The 16,880-nt window shown below is 36.2% G+C and overlaps 1 protein-coding gene across 18 annotated transcripts in view; it reads right to left on the bottom strand.

Annotated features, from left to right (window-relative positions):
* The window catches only part of Macc1 (MET transcriptional regulator MACC1), a 79,984-nt gene that overhangs the window by 40,639 nt on the left and 22,465 nt on the right, over window positions 1-16,880 (bottom strand). For 4 of the 18 annotated variants that reach the window (XM_087553599.1, XM_087553600.1, XM_087553603.1 and 1 more), the window contains one exon: window positions 8,320-8,518. Coding sequence is in view for 3 of the 8 variants with exons in the window: in XM_087553594.1 (XP_087409720.1) it covers window positions 3,917-3,962 (46 nt within the window). In the remaining 5 variants the exon portion in view is untranslated. 18 annotated transcript variants of the gene reach the window in all.

Below are 16,880 nucleotides of genomic sequence, written 5' to 3'. Positions count from 1 at the left end.
TCCTTCTTTAAATGAGGAAAAAGAATACCCTTGGCAGGGAAGGGAGAGGCAAAGATTAAAACAGAGACTGAAGGAACACCCATTCAGAGCCTGCCCCACAGGTGGCCCATACATATACAGCCACCCAATTAGACAAGATGGATGAAGCAAAGAAGTGCAGACCGACAGGAGCCGGATGTAGATCGCTCCTGAGAGACACAGCCAGAATACAGCAAATACAGAGGCGAATGCCAGCAGCAAACCACTGAACTGAGAATAGGTCCCCCGTTGAAGGAATCAGAGAAAGAACTGGAAGAGCTTGAAGGTGCTCGAGACCCCAAAAGTACAACAATGTCAAGCAACCAGAGCTTCCAGGGACTAAGCCACTACCTAAAGACTATACATGGACTGACCCTGGACTCTGTCCCCATAGGTAGCAATGAATATCCTAGTAAGAGCACCAGTGGAAGGGGAAGCCCTGGGTCCTGCTAAGACTGAACCCCCAGTGAACTAGACTATGCGGGGAGGGTGGCAATGGGGGGAGGTTTGGGAGGGGAACACCCACAAGGAAGGGGAGGGGGGAGGGTGATGTCTGTCCGGAAACCGGGAAAGGGAATAACACTGAAATGTATATAAGAAATACTCAAGATAATAAAAAAAATAAAATAAAATAAAATAAAATAAAAAAAACTAGTCAATATAAGTAAAAAAAAAAAAAAAAAAAAGAAAAAGCTGAAGGGGCTTGAGACCTCATATGTAGAACAATGCCAAGCAACCAGAGCTTCCAGGGACTAAGCCACTACCTAAAGACTATACATGGACTGACCCTGGACTCTGACCTCATAGGTAGCAATGAATATCCTAGTAAGAGCACCAGTGGAAGGGGAAGCCCTTGGTCCTGCTAAGACTGAACCCCCAGTGAACTAGACTGTTGGGGGGAGGGCAGTAATGGGGGGAGGATGGGGAGGGGAACACTGATATAGAAGGGGAGGGGGAGGGGTTAGGGGGATTTGGCCCGGAAACCGGGAAAGGGAATAACATTTGAAATGTAAATAAGAAATACTCAAGTTAATAAAGAAAAAAAAAAAAAAAAGAAAGACAGTGAAACTACCTGATAGAACTCATGTGGGAGAAAGACATTTTAGAAGGTTATGTAATTTTTATATCATCAACAAAAACAAGGTTAGCAAATAAATAGTGGTATAAGAAATTACTAAAAAATATTATTTTTGTCCAAAAGGAAGATCTATTGTTTGGAGAGATGTAAAGCTCCTTCAGAAGATCTAAGTTTAATTCTCATTACCTATTTTAGGAAGTTCACAACTACCTCTAATACTGGCTCCAGAGGACTAAACACCTCTGGCCTTTGCTGGCATCTACAGTCTGGTGGAGATAGGTACATCCAGACATACATATATACATACATGCACGCATACCTACATACATACATATATGAATACCCATAATTAAAAACAATAAAATGAAATAAAAGCAAGATATGTATTATAATCTGATCTCATATATAATCATGATGTGCATGCAAATGTGTTTAATACAGAAAGGTACAACAATAAAATTCTCATCCTCCCAAAATACACTTTTTACATTTAACTTATATTATTCCAAATGCTGCTTTCTCGTTTATTTATATGAAATATTTTCATAAAAAATATAAATCATGCCTTAAAGGAATGTATATGGCTAGACACACTGATGGATGCTTGTGGTCCCAGCACTGAGGAGGCTAAAGCAGGACATTTGAGTTCCAAAATAAAGTTAAAATAAATTATGTACTGTATATCTCCATATGTGAGTTAATATTCACATTCTTTGGTGAACAATCAACCACAACTTCTGTATTAGTTACTTTTCTCTTGCTTCAATAAGACACCTTGAACAAAGCATCTTACAGAAGAGTTTATTTGGGTTTATGAATCCAAGGCAGTAAGATTCTGTCATGAAAGGGAGAGTTGGCACCAAACAAAAGGCGTCTGGAACAGAAAATGCTGCGAGCTCTCATCTTGAACCTTAACCACAAAGCAAAGAGAGCAAGTTAGCATTGGCAGGAGGTCTTTTAATCTTAAGGCTCACCCCCAGGGATGTGCTTCCTCTAGCAAGGCTAAACTTCCTAAACCTCCCCAGACAGCACTGCCAACTTGGGACCAAGTATTCAAATGTCCCAGACTACGGGGAACATCTCATTCAAACCACAATGGCTGTAAAGTCCACAGAATAGAATAAATGTTCTATTTATTCATTTAGGGCAGAGGGTCGTGCATGCCATGGTTCATTTTTTTTTAGAAAAAAATCAAATGCTAAATATGGTAAACTATGAACAAGAAAATTATAAAGGTCTGGTGTCTTTTTTAGACCAAGGTTTATGTTTTTCACTTCTAGTTATATGGGGAGTATTGCCGTATTGTATAAAAGATCATGACTTCATTTCATCGTGCATTCATATATGAAAATAGATTATAAAGATTTAAGTATGAAGAATATTTGACAATTATACTTTAATAGAACTGGAGAAATACAAGTTAAATTTAAAAAGAAGAGTTATAGAAACCCATTTGAAATAAAACAGCATAGAATTATAGTGGGATTAAAGTAATTTGCCAAATCACACGATTAAGAATGGTAGTCCAGATTTAATACAATGTCCACTTATTTCCAAATCCCAAGCTGGAGCCACTATGATTTTTATTTATTACTTTCCAAATGTAGGCAATATAATTCTCTTTTATGAATTAATAATCCATTAAATTTCCTTTAGAACACTAAATATATACCTGCTATATAGCCCAATGCCAATATTCCTAGAGATTTATTCAAGACAAATGAAAATTTATCTTCATGTAAAATCCTTGGCACAATTGTTATACCAGGTTTGTTTTTAATAGCTAACTCAAACCGGAAATAACCAAAACACCCTTTTGTGAATAAATGGTAAAATTACAATGGACTATTACTGAGCAGTAAAGTACAACTTGTATATATCTTGAGTTATACTCAAGCAAGCTATATGTTCAAGGATACACACTATGATTTATTCCACAGAGCATACTCTAAATAACGAATTGGTGATTGTCAGGGGATAAAGGAGCTGGAGGGAAAAGAAGCAGATGGAGCTGTAATAGGCTAGATTTAAGAAGAGTTCTGTGATGATGTTTTGGGTCTTGGTACTTACACAAATCTGTGCATAGACTACAGTGACAGAGGCCATGTCCCCCTGTTATATAAATACCAACTTCCTGGTTTGGATATTTTGTAGTCATTCTTACATCATACCATAAAAGGCTGGATGAGACATCTGCTATCTTTGTAACTCACTGTGAATATTTCATTATTTTAATACAAAATGCTTTAAACATTAGAAAAATACAAACAGAATATCCAAAATGGAACAACCAATTATTAGCATATAGTAGGACAGTCCTGTCAATTGGTATCTTTAATATCTAATACATGTTTGTAAAGTATGCTATTCACTAGCACTCACTAGTTGTTTTATGTTTGTGTGATTTCTGTTTCTGTTAGAGGCAGAATAAATTTGTATAATGATTTTGAAATTGCTATCTTATTTTTGGCAGTATCATAACTGTATACAATGCACTGTGATCATTTCCACCGACTGCCCTCTCTCTTCCCTCCCACTTGCACTGACTCTCATCCTCCCACCCCTATTTCTCGCTTTTTTTTTCAGGCACCAATCAGGCAGGCAGAGAGGCTGTGTGATCATGACTGAACATATTGTGGGAGAAAAGCCATCAATGATCACATCCAACTGTGAGCCCTGACGCTGCAGTACTGAGCTGCATAGAAAGATGTGCCCTTTATGCAATAGTGGTGGGAAGGGTCTTATTTTGTTCTAGTCCTCTTTTTCTCTGACACGAATTTAAAGCAATTTATATTTATATTTATGCTGACACTAACATACCAATCTTGTTTGGCTTGTCACACTTCATCATTTTGTGTACTTTCATTCTTATGGTTCATCTACTCTGAAAAAAAGAAGAGAAAACAAAAAGAACCCAGGCAATTGATTTCAGCATTTGGTATTGTCACTGTGCTGATCCATTCTCTCTCCCTCCCTCCCTTCCTTCCTTCCTTCCTTCCTTCCTTCCTCCCTCCCTCCCTCCCTTTCTTCCTTTCTTCCTTCCTTCCTTTCTTTTTTTTTTGGAGCTGGGGATTGAACCCAGGGCCTTGCGCTTCCTAGGCAAGCGCTCTACCACTGAGCTAAATCCCCAACCCCCCTTCCTTCCTTTCTTATTTCCCTCTTTCTTTCATGTTTCTTCCTTCCTTCATTTCTTGCTTTCTTTGTGAGTGTGTGTGTGTGTGTGTGTGTGTGTGTGTGTGCGTGCGTGTACATGAATAATGGTATCTTAAATAGATTGTATCTTAAAGTATGTAAGATATTTATTAAGCATTATCTTATTTTAATTATATGACTGGCTGTTATCTACCCTACCATTAGCAGACAATGCTCAGATCCCTAATAAGTCACAGTGGCTAAGAGCGGTTGTGTTTAGATAATTGAGTTCTACTATTCTTATCATCTTTAAAATCATGGACTTTTACTTATTTTTACCACAAATTTTTGCCTGTTTACTTGCTTTTATTCATCTCTTTCTTTTACTTCATTAAGAAAAAATTCAATATCCTCTTTTGTTCTGTACTTTAGATTTCTAAATACCTCCTATTTTTATTCTTTGATACATTTAAATTACTGAGATTATAACAAATATTAATGTCTAAATAATTCTTACTACTCTAAAACCAGAAATGAATGTAAGAATATGTTCCTACTGAAAAGGTATATTATGATTGGCCTATATGCTAACTTTAGTTTAGAAACACATAGTCAAGATTGATTAAACTTATGTCAATGTTTTATAAACTCTGTGCTCACCCTTATTGTGCTGTGGACTTTTCTGTAATTCACTAGATTTATAGTTGAATAAACTATGATTAGAGCAAATTTTATTTATAAAGCCTCATGTAAATACTCCATATCATAAATAATTATTGCTCTTCTTAATAACTATTAAATGCACAATTACAGTGGAACTGAAATAAATATAAGGTTAAATATTATCCACAAAGTATAAACAAATGAGATCCATAAAACGCATTAGGTGAGTGATACATGATGATTCAGCCAGCTCCCATTTTTATAGCATATTAATAGCAATAGAATTAATTTAATAGGTGAAAATTTCCCTTTCACTCCCTATTGAAAATCATTTTCTAAAAGTCTATTCTTTACATGCTACAAAATATATCAACGACCTGAGAACATGACTGGACATTTCTCTAATGTCCACTACCTGCCTCAAGCCTGTTCTGCACTCACAGTTATCAAAGTGTTAAAAAGCTCTGAGTCTAGAGGCACAAGTTAAGGAGATCATGTTGCTGTTGCTTTCTATCACAGTAGATTCTATAACCAAGGCAGTGAACAGGAAAGGGAAATTAAAATATGAGCGTTTGGAAAGAGAAAAATTATCTATAAAACTGCGATGATGCTTCCAACAATGGCAAGAGAGTAGATGGCATTATTAGAATTAATGAGAAGTCTGAGCAGCCAAATATAAAATAAATATATACTCATGAATCAAGTAACAATAAATTCATGGGGGAATTTCCATTAACAACTAAAAATACCCACAAAAGAGAGCAACTGTAAAACAAAATGATATGAATCTAGGAAACGATTTGCACAGAGCCATTATAAAGCTTGTATTTGGTGAAGTGGTCAGCTCCTCTACACTGGAGAAAAATACTTTAGCATGATGTGACTAGTGTAGGAGACCGAGTTCTAAGGTGATCCTATCCCAGTGACTTTCACCACTCTCTGATGTCTTTCCTTGACTGAGAGTTCATCTTTGTTCTGAGAAAATGCAAATGCATGACTATGTTACATTGTGTGGCAAATGCAAATAGTTATGGGACATATGTAACTCAAATGAGTCACTAAAAAGCAGGAAGTTCTCTGGCTGGCATCAGAATCGAGGAGGAACTGTGTGTGGCCCTTGCCTATAAGTGGTTAATGCTCTTTCTTTTGTTTCTGAGTGTTTCACTTGTATACCCTGCACACATATACAATCACTCACTACTCTCCCACATCCATGCCAAAGCCATTGTTCCTCCCAACTAGTGCCCCATTTCCCTCATGCCTTTGGTTTCTCTTCCGCCTTTTTTCCAAGGCTCCATGCTGACAGTCAGAGCCACTGTGTATTCATGATTGCAACCATTATGTTATCCAGCTCAATCAAGTAAAGAGGCAGACTACAGAATGGAGAAAAATTTCCCTATGCTATTTAACAGAGAATCAGTGTAGGATGTCATACAGGTGAAGGCAGGATAGAATGAGATACTACAAGATAGAATGATACCTGTCATTGGATAAGAAGGAAGGATGGGCGGGAGAAAAGTTTTAGAGAGAGGAGGAGACTGGAGGAGGCAGGAGAAGCAGTGGAGAGAACATGGAGACAGATGTTAAGATTCCTCTCTGCATATTTACAGGTTGTTATGAATATTCTTAAGGGATGGATGTGTACAGGGCTTTGTATGTTTAGGTGGGCAATTATATATTATCAATTGGATCAGAGGTTATTGTGTTTGTTCTTTCATATAGTGATTTAAGTTCAAGAGGGTATGTGGCGGCTGGTGACACTAGGCCACCACAGAATTGGGATGTGTATGTCTGGCACGGTGGCAGCCTGCCTTGGGAACTAGATGGGTAGAGAAATTGCTGCCATCGGCAGTGTGATATGGGGTGGAGAAGAGTGGGTGAGACACGTTGCTAACTGAGATTAAGATGTCTATCAGATATCTTGGGGCACTACAGTGCCAGACCTTGTGGGGGTGAAAGTCATATATATATATATATATATATATATATATATATATATATATATATTTTACAGCAACAAATTAATATCTATAACACAAATAACTCAAAAAGCTAAACATCAAAAAAAAAACAACTATTTTGATCATCCCTTGATTTCTTCAAACTAAGTCTGTGCTGTACAGAATTTTTTTGGATCAAAACTCTCAGGAGAATTTAGTCCAAGGGATAATTTATCTAATTTTCAAAATACCTTTGAGAGAGAGGATCCACCTAATTGTGCTAGACTTGCTGTATAGAACAGTGAACTAACAAGTGGTTGTTCATTTCAAGCATCTAAGTTGATAATTTGTCTTGGAGTAATAAATGACTATAAAATTCATGCAAAGGAGAAATTCTCTGTGACTTCTTTTTAGCCTTCCTTCATCCTCACACTAACTCTGACTCCATGTAATATTCCAGTGCCAACAATTACTCAAGACTGAGGCTTTAAATACTTGGTTCCAACTTCCAGCACCACTTTCTATCCCCCAACTGTCCTCATTTGCACCCATCTCAGCTTTGATTTTATCATCCAGCACTGTACACATTTGCTTTTAAATCTCAAACTCACTTTTGCTCTAGTATATTGATCTAGTTTTTTTAAAAAAGAATTTGACAGGATGTAGCCCTTTACCTAATGCTAAAACTGACTACATCTTTGAGGCCATTATCTTTCATTATGCTCTAGGAAGAGCATATCAAACTTCACATCTTTCCACATAGTCATGTCCTCACTCTCTGAAGCACTTTTTACTTCTACTTCTCAGTACACTTATCACATCTTTCTTTTTATTTTTATTTCCTTTTATTACATTTATTTTTATTTTATGAACACTGTGTCCTGCCTGCTCATGTGTGTATGTGTGAGGGTTTCAGATTTCCTGGAATTGGAGTTACAGTTGTGAGCTCACATATGGGTGCTAGGAATTGAACCTGGGTCCTCTGGAAGAGCAGCCAGTGCTCTTACCCATGGAGCCATCTCTGCAGCCACCATTTTTCTTTTTCTACTCTTAAAGACCATGACACTTACTTTGTTTCAAAAGATATGATAGTAACAAGCAGAAAGTACTTATAAGCTTCTAACTCAATCTGCCTAGTTTATGGCAATCTGTCTGTATAATTCTGCCCATGCCCTTTCTCAAATAACTGTTTGTAAGAATAATTAGCACAGAGGGGAAAATAGACCTGTTCCTCACACATTAGAGATGTTTGAGGCATAGGAGACATCTGTGGCTTACAGCACAATATTTTTACAGGTTCATCAACATGCTTTCTCTTAACAAAAAAAATACTTTCCATATGGAATGTGGTTCCAGAAATATTGATTAAATTTTGAGAAAATAGCATTGCTTTCTTTCCTAAGGCAACAAATTACTTTGTGAATAACTACCAAGGTCAATCAAAGGAAACTTGTCAAACAAAATTAAGTATCTTAACTAATATTTCACCTTCTTTCTTATTCTCTTCCTATGATGATGAGCATTAATAATGATGTCCAATCTTTAGTTGCACATTTAGATATTAGTCTTGGGACCAGAATGCCATCAATCTTCAGTATGAAGCTCATCGGGGGGGAAGCCTTTCAAATATGATCAGTAGACATTGTCCTCCCTACTTTGAAATATACAACCCACATCATTCTTCAACCTGTCAAGATTTTGAAAGATCATTAATTAGAATTAGTATTAAGAAATAGAAAAGGCTAAATCTGAATCATGAAGAAACGAATTTTTGAGCAAAGTCTTACCATTTGTTATTGTAAGAACAGAAGTAAGTCACTCATTGCATTTCTATAAATATCCCAGGGAAATATCCATTAGTAACTTTAAAGGACATTACAAGTGTTATTTTCAAATATATAGCTTCCAGCATTTGAACCATATCCAAAAGAAACACCTCAAATTAAATTCAATGAAGGAGACATAAACTGAGTGAAAGTGGCATGAAACCATGAAAAAGGAGACAGAATTAAGAAAGGCCCCTCAACAAAGCTGGATTATCCTAGCTAAGTTCTTACAAAATTCTCAGAAGAAAGCAGAGAGTTTTTCCAGGCAGACTTTATGAAGAAATATGAAAGGAGTCCATCTTTATGTAAAGGGCATAGGATGAAAGTAGAGGATAAAGTAAAAACCAAAACCTTCAGCATTTTAAAGCATCTTTAGTAAAATAAGATAATGAAGATTAGACAGTAAATAAAAGAAATCCAAAAGAACTAAGGAGGAAGCTGTCTAAATCATGTTACTTCCAATCTGCAGCAGCCCATAGCAGCTCATAGCAGCCCATAGCAGCTCTGCTGGAAAGGGTTGGGTGCAGTTGTCTGTCATTTGTATTAACTCTTACTCTCTTATATTTTTGGGTTGTGAGCCTAGCCTTTAATGGCTGAGCCATCTCTACAGCCCTAACTCTTACTTTCACCACCAACTCTGTGGGACTAATTAGAGACATTGCTGTAAATATTCTCTAGTTGGGGAAAGTGTAGCAAACAAGGACCAAGTCTTACCCAACATCATACTGCTGAGAAAGAACAGCAATAGAGCCAAAGGCTAACTAATGCTCCTGTCCCCAGTCCACAATCACAACAGCACACATAGAGGTCACATGTTCAGTGAATCCTCAGACCCTCCTAGAGACAGTCCTGAGTTTGCCTGGAGAAGGGACACCTGAATTTCTTTCAAGTTGCTTCAGGCACTGTCATACCCAGCACTCAACTGTTATAGCTCAGTAAAAGCTTTGACATTTCACATCGTTTATTTTCCTTGTGTGGCCTTTCCATAAACTCTCATAAGCTAAGAACATTTCTGATTGATATGAGGTCAAAAAGAATGGCTCAGATGTTTTGTGAAAATTTTCAATAAAATAAAAATGATTTTACCACCAGTGACATCATAGAGAATCCAGGGAACCTTCAACAGAAAAAAAAAAGGTCCAGAAAAATGTTTAGTAAGCTATACAAAGTAATTAAAATTTAAAATAAATTATTATTTAATCAACCCAACAATAGTCAGATCATGAAGTTATGGCTGTGGTCAGGAGAGACTACATATATAAAAACTGTAGCATCATATTTAAAAAAGTCTGGTAAAGTAATAAACTCAAAAGTCAAACATACTGAAAATTAAAGAAGAGTCTATTATTCTTAATTCCACTGGGAATATTATTTAAATACTATGTGGAAACTTTGGGAGAATTCATATGACAAAAACAAAAATGTCAAATTGGTTTGAGGAACTTAAATTTTTGTGTTTGAACAAAAAAAAGGAAGAATGAATTTAGTGAGGATTCCTTAGGGAAGATTTTTAAAGAATTTTTAAAAATTACATAAAGATGTAAACCTCCACATAATTTGTGTGTCTAAACTTGTGACAGTCACCCATGCCTTTTAGCAAGCATTCTCACCCCTTTGCCCTTTGAACACAGATAGAAGTTCTCCTTCTGCCCACTCTGGCGGTCAGGTAGGTCCTTGTCTAGTCACAGACATGTTAGTAGATGTGAGGTGCATTATTCTGATATATAATCTGCCTGGAAACAGGCTTGCTGGCTGATGTTTTGTCCTTGAATGGGTAATGTTTAAAATTCATGCTATTTGAGCATTCTAGGCTCTTATAGGTGACAAAGACAAGTTCTAAAACCACACTTTCCAATAAAACTAATTTTTAAAATGGAGCTAAGTAACAATAAACTAAGTCACAAGTTTATAGGGAACTGGTTTTAACTATACTGTAAATAGCTTAGTGACTCAATATTTACTCCATGGCCTGCCCTGGTTCTGAGATTTCTCAATTTGAAATTATATATAAATTTTGAAAGTATAAGTGGTAATGAGATTAAATGTATACAATTAAATATAGTTGCATTGTAAAATTTCCCTAAATTCAATATGCTTATGGCAACTTTCAGCAGGCAAAATTCTTAGCTTATGAGCTACAAATTAGCTTTCAAAATAAGCATATTAATTCAATGTCATGGAAAATATTGATTGATGGAACTAAACTACCACCAGATCACAAAGAGCACATCAACATAACTCCGTGTCCTTTGAGCCCAGTGAGCCCAGTGTATGAATAACTAACAAATGCCACATGAGTCATTTTGCCATATAATACTGCAATAAATCCCCTACAGATATGTCCCTTTTATAATACATTGTGACATGGTATAACGTTTTAAATGACTCAAATGCATGAGTTTGTGACTGTGTGACCTGATCTTATTAGTTCGCCCTGAGACAGAGTGGTATTTGTCAATGCCCTCTAAGTTGTATGTATCTGCAAATCCTTAAAAGGTGGTTATCACGGATGACACAGGTAACATCACATCAAAATAAACGCATGGGAAGTTCAGTTACAATGCATATAGTGTCTAAAACTTGTGGCACTTAACTCTGGGTTAAATGTGATGTTTGTGTTGAAAGTGCTCAGGGTAGAAAACCACAGGCACTTTCTTGCTTTAATGATTTTGAGACTCGGTGTTTGGTAACTTCTGGTTTTCCAGTTCTTTTGCTTTCATAAGACCCACTCTAGAGATTATAATAATACATTATTAACCTAGCTTACAAATTAAATCCCAGCCCCTGACGTCAGCTTACAAAGGCAGTCACATGGAATAGCATTTTAAATCAGTCACAACTGACTTCAATGGACAAAGTTCTACTTCACTAAGACCGTCTTTCAAATTAAGTAAAACAAGGCTTACTTAATAATAAAAAGCATACTTAAGATATAAATGATTACTTATAAGTAGTTCTACAATGGTAAAAAGATAATGATCAACTCTAATGTGAGAATATATCTATTAGAACCACAGTATTTGGCATAAAAATTAAAAAACAAACTAATTTTATATGTTTGTTCAAACACAGTATGCCATTTTATCTGTTCAACATTAAAATAATTATTGTTATTTTTCATAAATATCTAATTTTGAACAGTCTCTTCTTTAGTTAAAACATTTTTGTTTTAAATTACTTAGTATATTCATAATATTTGATGGCCAGATATTATCCAATAAACTATCATCTGATGATACTAAATACTTTTTCTCAGCATAAATTGCATAGAACTGGAAATTAATATAAGTGCTAAGGTATAATACAAAGATTCCTCTTTGCTAATTCCTTTGTTCAATGGAACCAGCCAGTACCTTTTGCCATTCTCCACAACTGCACAGATAATACTAAAGACTAGAAATTCTGGAGCAGTTCATGGCTTCAAAGGGACAACTCATGGAATTTTACTTCTATTTTTCAAATCAAGAAAAATGGAAGTGTTTTCACTGAAATGTCTTTTCCTAATAATAACCCACTTTTTGATGTGAAGGCATGCACATAACTGTCAATGACAGAATAATCAGTAGACATATTTCTATGACTTGAACTCCTACAAAATTGAATTTGGCATTGACAAGAAAAAATAAATAGTGCACCTAAGAATGTTTGCTTCCCTGAGAAGAACAATTGGTTCTCTGTACACAGAGCCCATAAATAAAGAATGACATAAAAAAGCATGGAAAATAATTCAACTGTATTTGATAAATGGCTTGCTCATATAATCATCTTTCTGCCGTTCCAGCTATACTAATATGTGTATTCTTTAATGGATATGCCACTCCTATCCATAAGTGACTGGCAGTAACACAGGACCTACCATATGGTCAAGAGTTTGGTAAGGAAAACAGAAATGGTATGAGATATTTCAAGCAAAGAGTATTAGTTTAAGATGTATTCAGAAGTCTTAAAGAGAAAAAAAACCAAAAAAAAAAAAAAACAGGATGTGAGCTAACCAAGATATATTAATTACAGAAAGCAGCTACTATCCCATAGCTTGAGAAACAAAAGGGAGGAGGTGGTGAGAAGCTCCTGGGCCTACTTATTGTGGCATTAACTCAAGACATCTTAGGAATAAAAAAAAGCATTGGAAGCACAGACTGAGGTGCCTGGAAGAGGTTCTGGAACAGCCAAGGGTGGGGTGTGTTTCATGCCAATATGAAACATAACCTGGCTGAACTGATATAGGGACTCTGCTTATAGGTCCCAGGTTAAGCCAGGGAAGCATCACTGGACAGAGAAGCATTAATGGCTACATACTAGTTCTAGAAGCAAGGAGAACTTAGGAGTTGTGGGCACTGGGGTCCATAGCTTCCTGCTGACACTCAAGGACCTCAGAAGCTGGGAATTGCAGGTGACTCACTTTTACTTTCTCAGTCTTTTTCCAGGACCTCTTCTGTGCAAAATCCAACTTAAATCCCGCAATAGAAACTTAGAAGGGTAAAACTAGAGGATCTCAGAAACTGATAATACATGGAACAATGCAAAGGAAGGAAGTGAATGCCCACAGCAATATGAAAAATTGTCTGTAGCAGTAACTTTTATATATGTTTTGTTTGTTTGTTTGTTTTTCCCATGATAACCATTTTTAAAATTTGATGTTATTTTTATTTCCTTGGAAAACAAGATGACAGAGCACAAAAAAAATGCTTGCTTTCAGGCCTGACAATAGGGATTCTATCCCAGAATCTCACATAATGAGATGAAAACTCAAAAGTTGTCATTTGACTTCCATGTGTGCACTGTACATGTGTACACACCCCATCACATACCAAATAAATTTAATTAAATTTTAATAGAAAAGACAAGCTACATAAATACACAATAAAGACAAAGCAATGTAAAACATAACAATAAACCAGTGATATTATTTAAGTTTAATATTAAAAAATTATTTTTATTTTTTCTCAAAAGCATATAATAGATTTATACATGTTAAAAAATTGATGCCAAATCTATTTCCCTTATTCTCATGAAAACATATAAAAATTGTGCTTGCATATTTTTCACTTCCACTTCTATTATGCGATGTTATGAAACTTAGACAAATTGTAAACATTTAGGGAAACATTATCAGCCTGTGCTAGGTTGTAGTTGGCTTTTGATTCTTTGCTCTTTTCATTGAGGTTTTCATCGTGTCTGGATTGGCCACAGAGACTAATAAAAGTATGTTAGTTACAAAGAAAGGATTCAGGGGTTTCCGAATCTAGAGGATTAAAATTTTCTGAATTTTCTGCCCAAAGATTTTTGAAACAGCTGCCCAAGAGCTACCAAGTAAGAAGCTAAATTGTTCTAAGACCACCATGTAGGAGAAACCTCATAAAGATGATCTTATGACCAGTTTTAACTGAATACTGTCTTCTATTCATTTCCCTCCAAATATTAGACATGACTGTGAAGACATCTTGTATCCTGCAGAAGATGGAGAGGATAGATTCAATCAGAGGTGAGGAGAACAAGGCAATCACCAAATTACAAAACACATTAAGGATTCTGTTTTGAGCTGTGAGCTTTGGAGTATTTTGCTATGCGGTAATAACAGCTAATGAAATATGCCACCCCAACAATCAAACAGTGCATGCTAAAACAGACCTTATGCTGAATATGAATGAATTAACTAACATTTAAATTACAAAGCAGAATATTCATGAAACTTTAAAGGTAAGAAATTCTCACTTCCTACTGATGAAGTAGAAGTATTATGGTACTCTGAAGCCTCTGTGACAATGCAAATGCATAGAGCTGGGCTTATGGCCTTTCTCTGTGGAGTCACTTCAAGATGGGAGGTTACCTAGAAGTCTGTGTTTATAATGTCTTTTTCTTCTTCCAAGAAGGCCGATTCACCAAAATCTGTATACATCTCAGACCATAGATAAAATTTATTCCTAAAGAATATACACTAGTAATCATAAAATCCTTTTGGGCATTCTCAGTAATCAGTCTTTTCTCCAAACACATACTTTAGAAGAGGGACAGCTGTGTTTTTATAAACCTCTTTTGTCAGAATATTTTATATATGATTGAAAAGTAAACTGAAAGTCCCAAATGTTCTACAACAGAGGAATAATTACATATACTGTTAAGTTATTAATTCAGGACATAACGTCATGTTTTAAAAAGAAGTCACAAATTCCTTAACTACACAAAAGACTGTATAATGTCTAATAGAAAAGATTATGTTGAGAGGGTACATAATGCATACTTGCAAGTATGCAATGTACAAATTAAAGGTAGGAACTGGAAGGGGATTTTTGGAGAAGGGAAAACTGTTAGGTTGAGGTAATGGTCATGAGATTCAACTTTGAATTTTACTTCTTTCTAATTCTCACGCCTCATCCAGTTACAGCCTGTTATAGCCAGTAGAAAGTGATACAAACACTCAGTAACCAGTTTCTGATGTTTATATGATACATCCTGCAGCTAGACCAAGGGAACCATTTAATAGCCAGGCTAACGAGGCATGTCTGGCTGTAAAGTACCACTTCCTACTTTCTTATACGTAATGTTGTGTCTAATGTGGAAAAACCAAACTATCATTAGGAAGGTAAACTCAGAATCTGAGAGAAGTTTGGCGCCTTTCTGTTCCCCTTTTGCCTCATCGGGGGCAAAGTAAAACCGTTAGGAGCCAGGAAATAAAAAGCCAACAACTCTATCCTCTCCTCTTACCATCTTCACAGAAAGAGACACAAATTTATTTTCTCTCTCCCTCCCTCCCCTCTCCGTCTTCCCTCCCTCCATCTCTCCTTTCCTTTCCCTCCCCCTCCAATAAGTATTTTTAAAGAAAAAATACACTGGTTAAAACAAAATTTTGGATACTTGAGGAATGACAGGACAGCAGGATCAGAGTCTAGCTGGGTTTGTAAAAAGGGTTCCCAACACCTACAGCCACTCTTTGACTTCTGGCAGCCGCCATGTGACCAGCTGTGAAGTAAGAAGGTCCCATTTACACTTTCTATGCAGAAATTATGGTTCCATTTTTAAAACAAGAGAATACAGTTGCCAGGCATGGTCACTTATACTCTTAGTTACATAGGAGGCTGAGGCACTTGAGAGCTCCAGGCCAGCCTGAGCTACAGAGTGAGTGAGACCATGCCAAAAGAAAAGAATACTACATGTGGAATAACTCTTTCCTGAGTATTTTAAACCCCTTTATTCATGTTTATATTCCGATTATAAATCACTCCCAAGGGCTTAGAGGATAGCATTTTAAGTGAGAGAAATAAATTTCGATAAGAGAAAACAGTTGCTGGGTAAGCTAGATTCTGATGTATAGCTCAGTGATGCCAGGGAGAGAAAGCTGAGCTTTTATTCTCCTTACAAATGTTGACCGTAGCAGAGCAAAGTGGCAGTGATTTTTCATATTCCAGAGGATGGAGTTGCAGGACGTACAGCTAACATTAAGATGTTTGAAAACGCCATGTGAAAACCTACTATTTTATAAGCTTCATATAACATATATGTATACATGTGTATATATTATAAGCTTCATATAACATATTCATATACTATGTATAATACTATACACACAAACACACACATGTTCATATAAATGGCCTGATTCTGAATCCCCCTATAAAAGATATAATGCTCCTCTCAGAAGACATAGTTGTCAAATGAAAAGCCTAGTGCCAAGCATACGCTACCTGTTGTTTATTAGGGCTATGCCAAAGACCAATAACACAATACAGGCTATTGTCTTCATTCTTAGCTGCCCACCAGAACTCAGTAAGACAAATTGCTGAACACACCATACAATTTGCCATAGGGCATAAAGAAATCAAGTTGGTGCTGATCAGGAAGTTCTTCCCTGATGGCTAGCTTCCAAGGTACTGAAAGGTGTTATATGGGTTGCTTTGGGGGAAAGTCATCAATAACTAGGAACCCTGTGAACTATAGTAATATATCAGCATAGCAAGTTATGCCATAAATACAATTATGGGGGAAACAATTGCTTTATGAATATATTTATGATCTTCTCTGTTAGAGGAAGCATGCTTGTTACCAAAAATCCTGTCAATAACTCATGTTTGAAGAACTCACGGACCCTGGTGGTGAACCTACTACTATTATTTTGCTGAGTGAATACAGTATCAAGCTTCCCTCTATACTAAAAATCTCTATGACCATAGGTTAATATATCAGATAGCACTCATCAGAGAAATTTCTTTGTGCAGTGGAAGGTGATGA

The sequence above is a fragment of the Rattus norvegicus genome, chromosome 6 (genome assembly GCF_021556685.1).
Source record: "Rattus norvegicus strain SHRSP/BbbUtx chromosome 6, alternate assembly SHRSP_T2T, whole genome shotgun sequence".
Lineage (NCBI taxonomy): Eukaryota > Metazoa > Chordata > Mammalia > Rodentia > Muridae > Rattus > Rattus norvegicus.
Note: the sequence above shows the minus strand (reverse complement) of the source record. Positions and strands in the feature narration are given on the sequence as shown.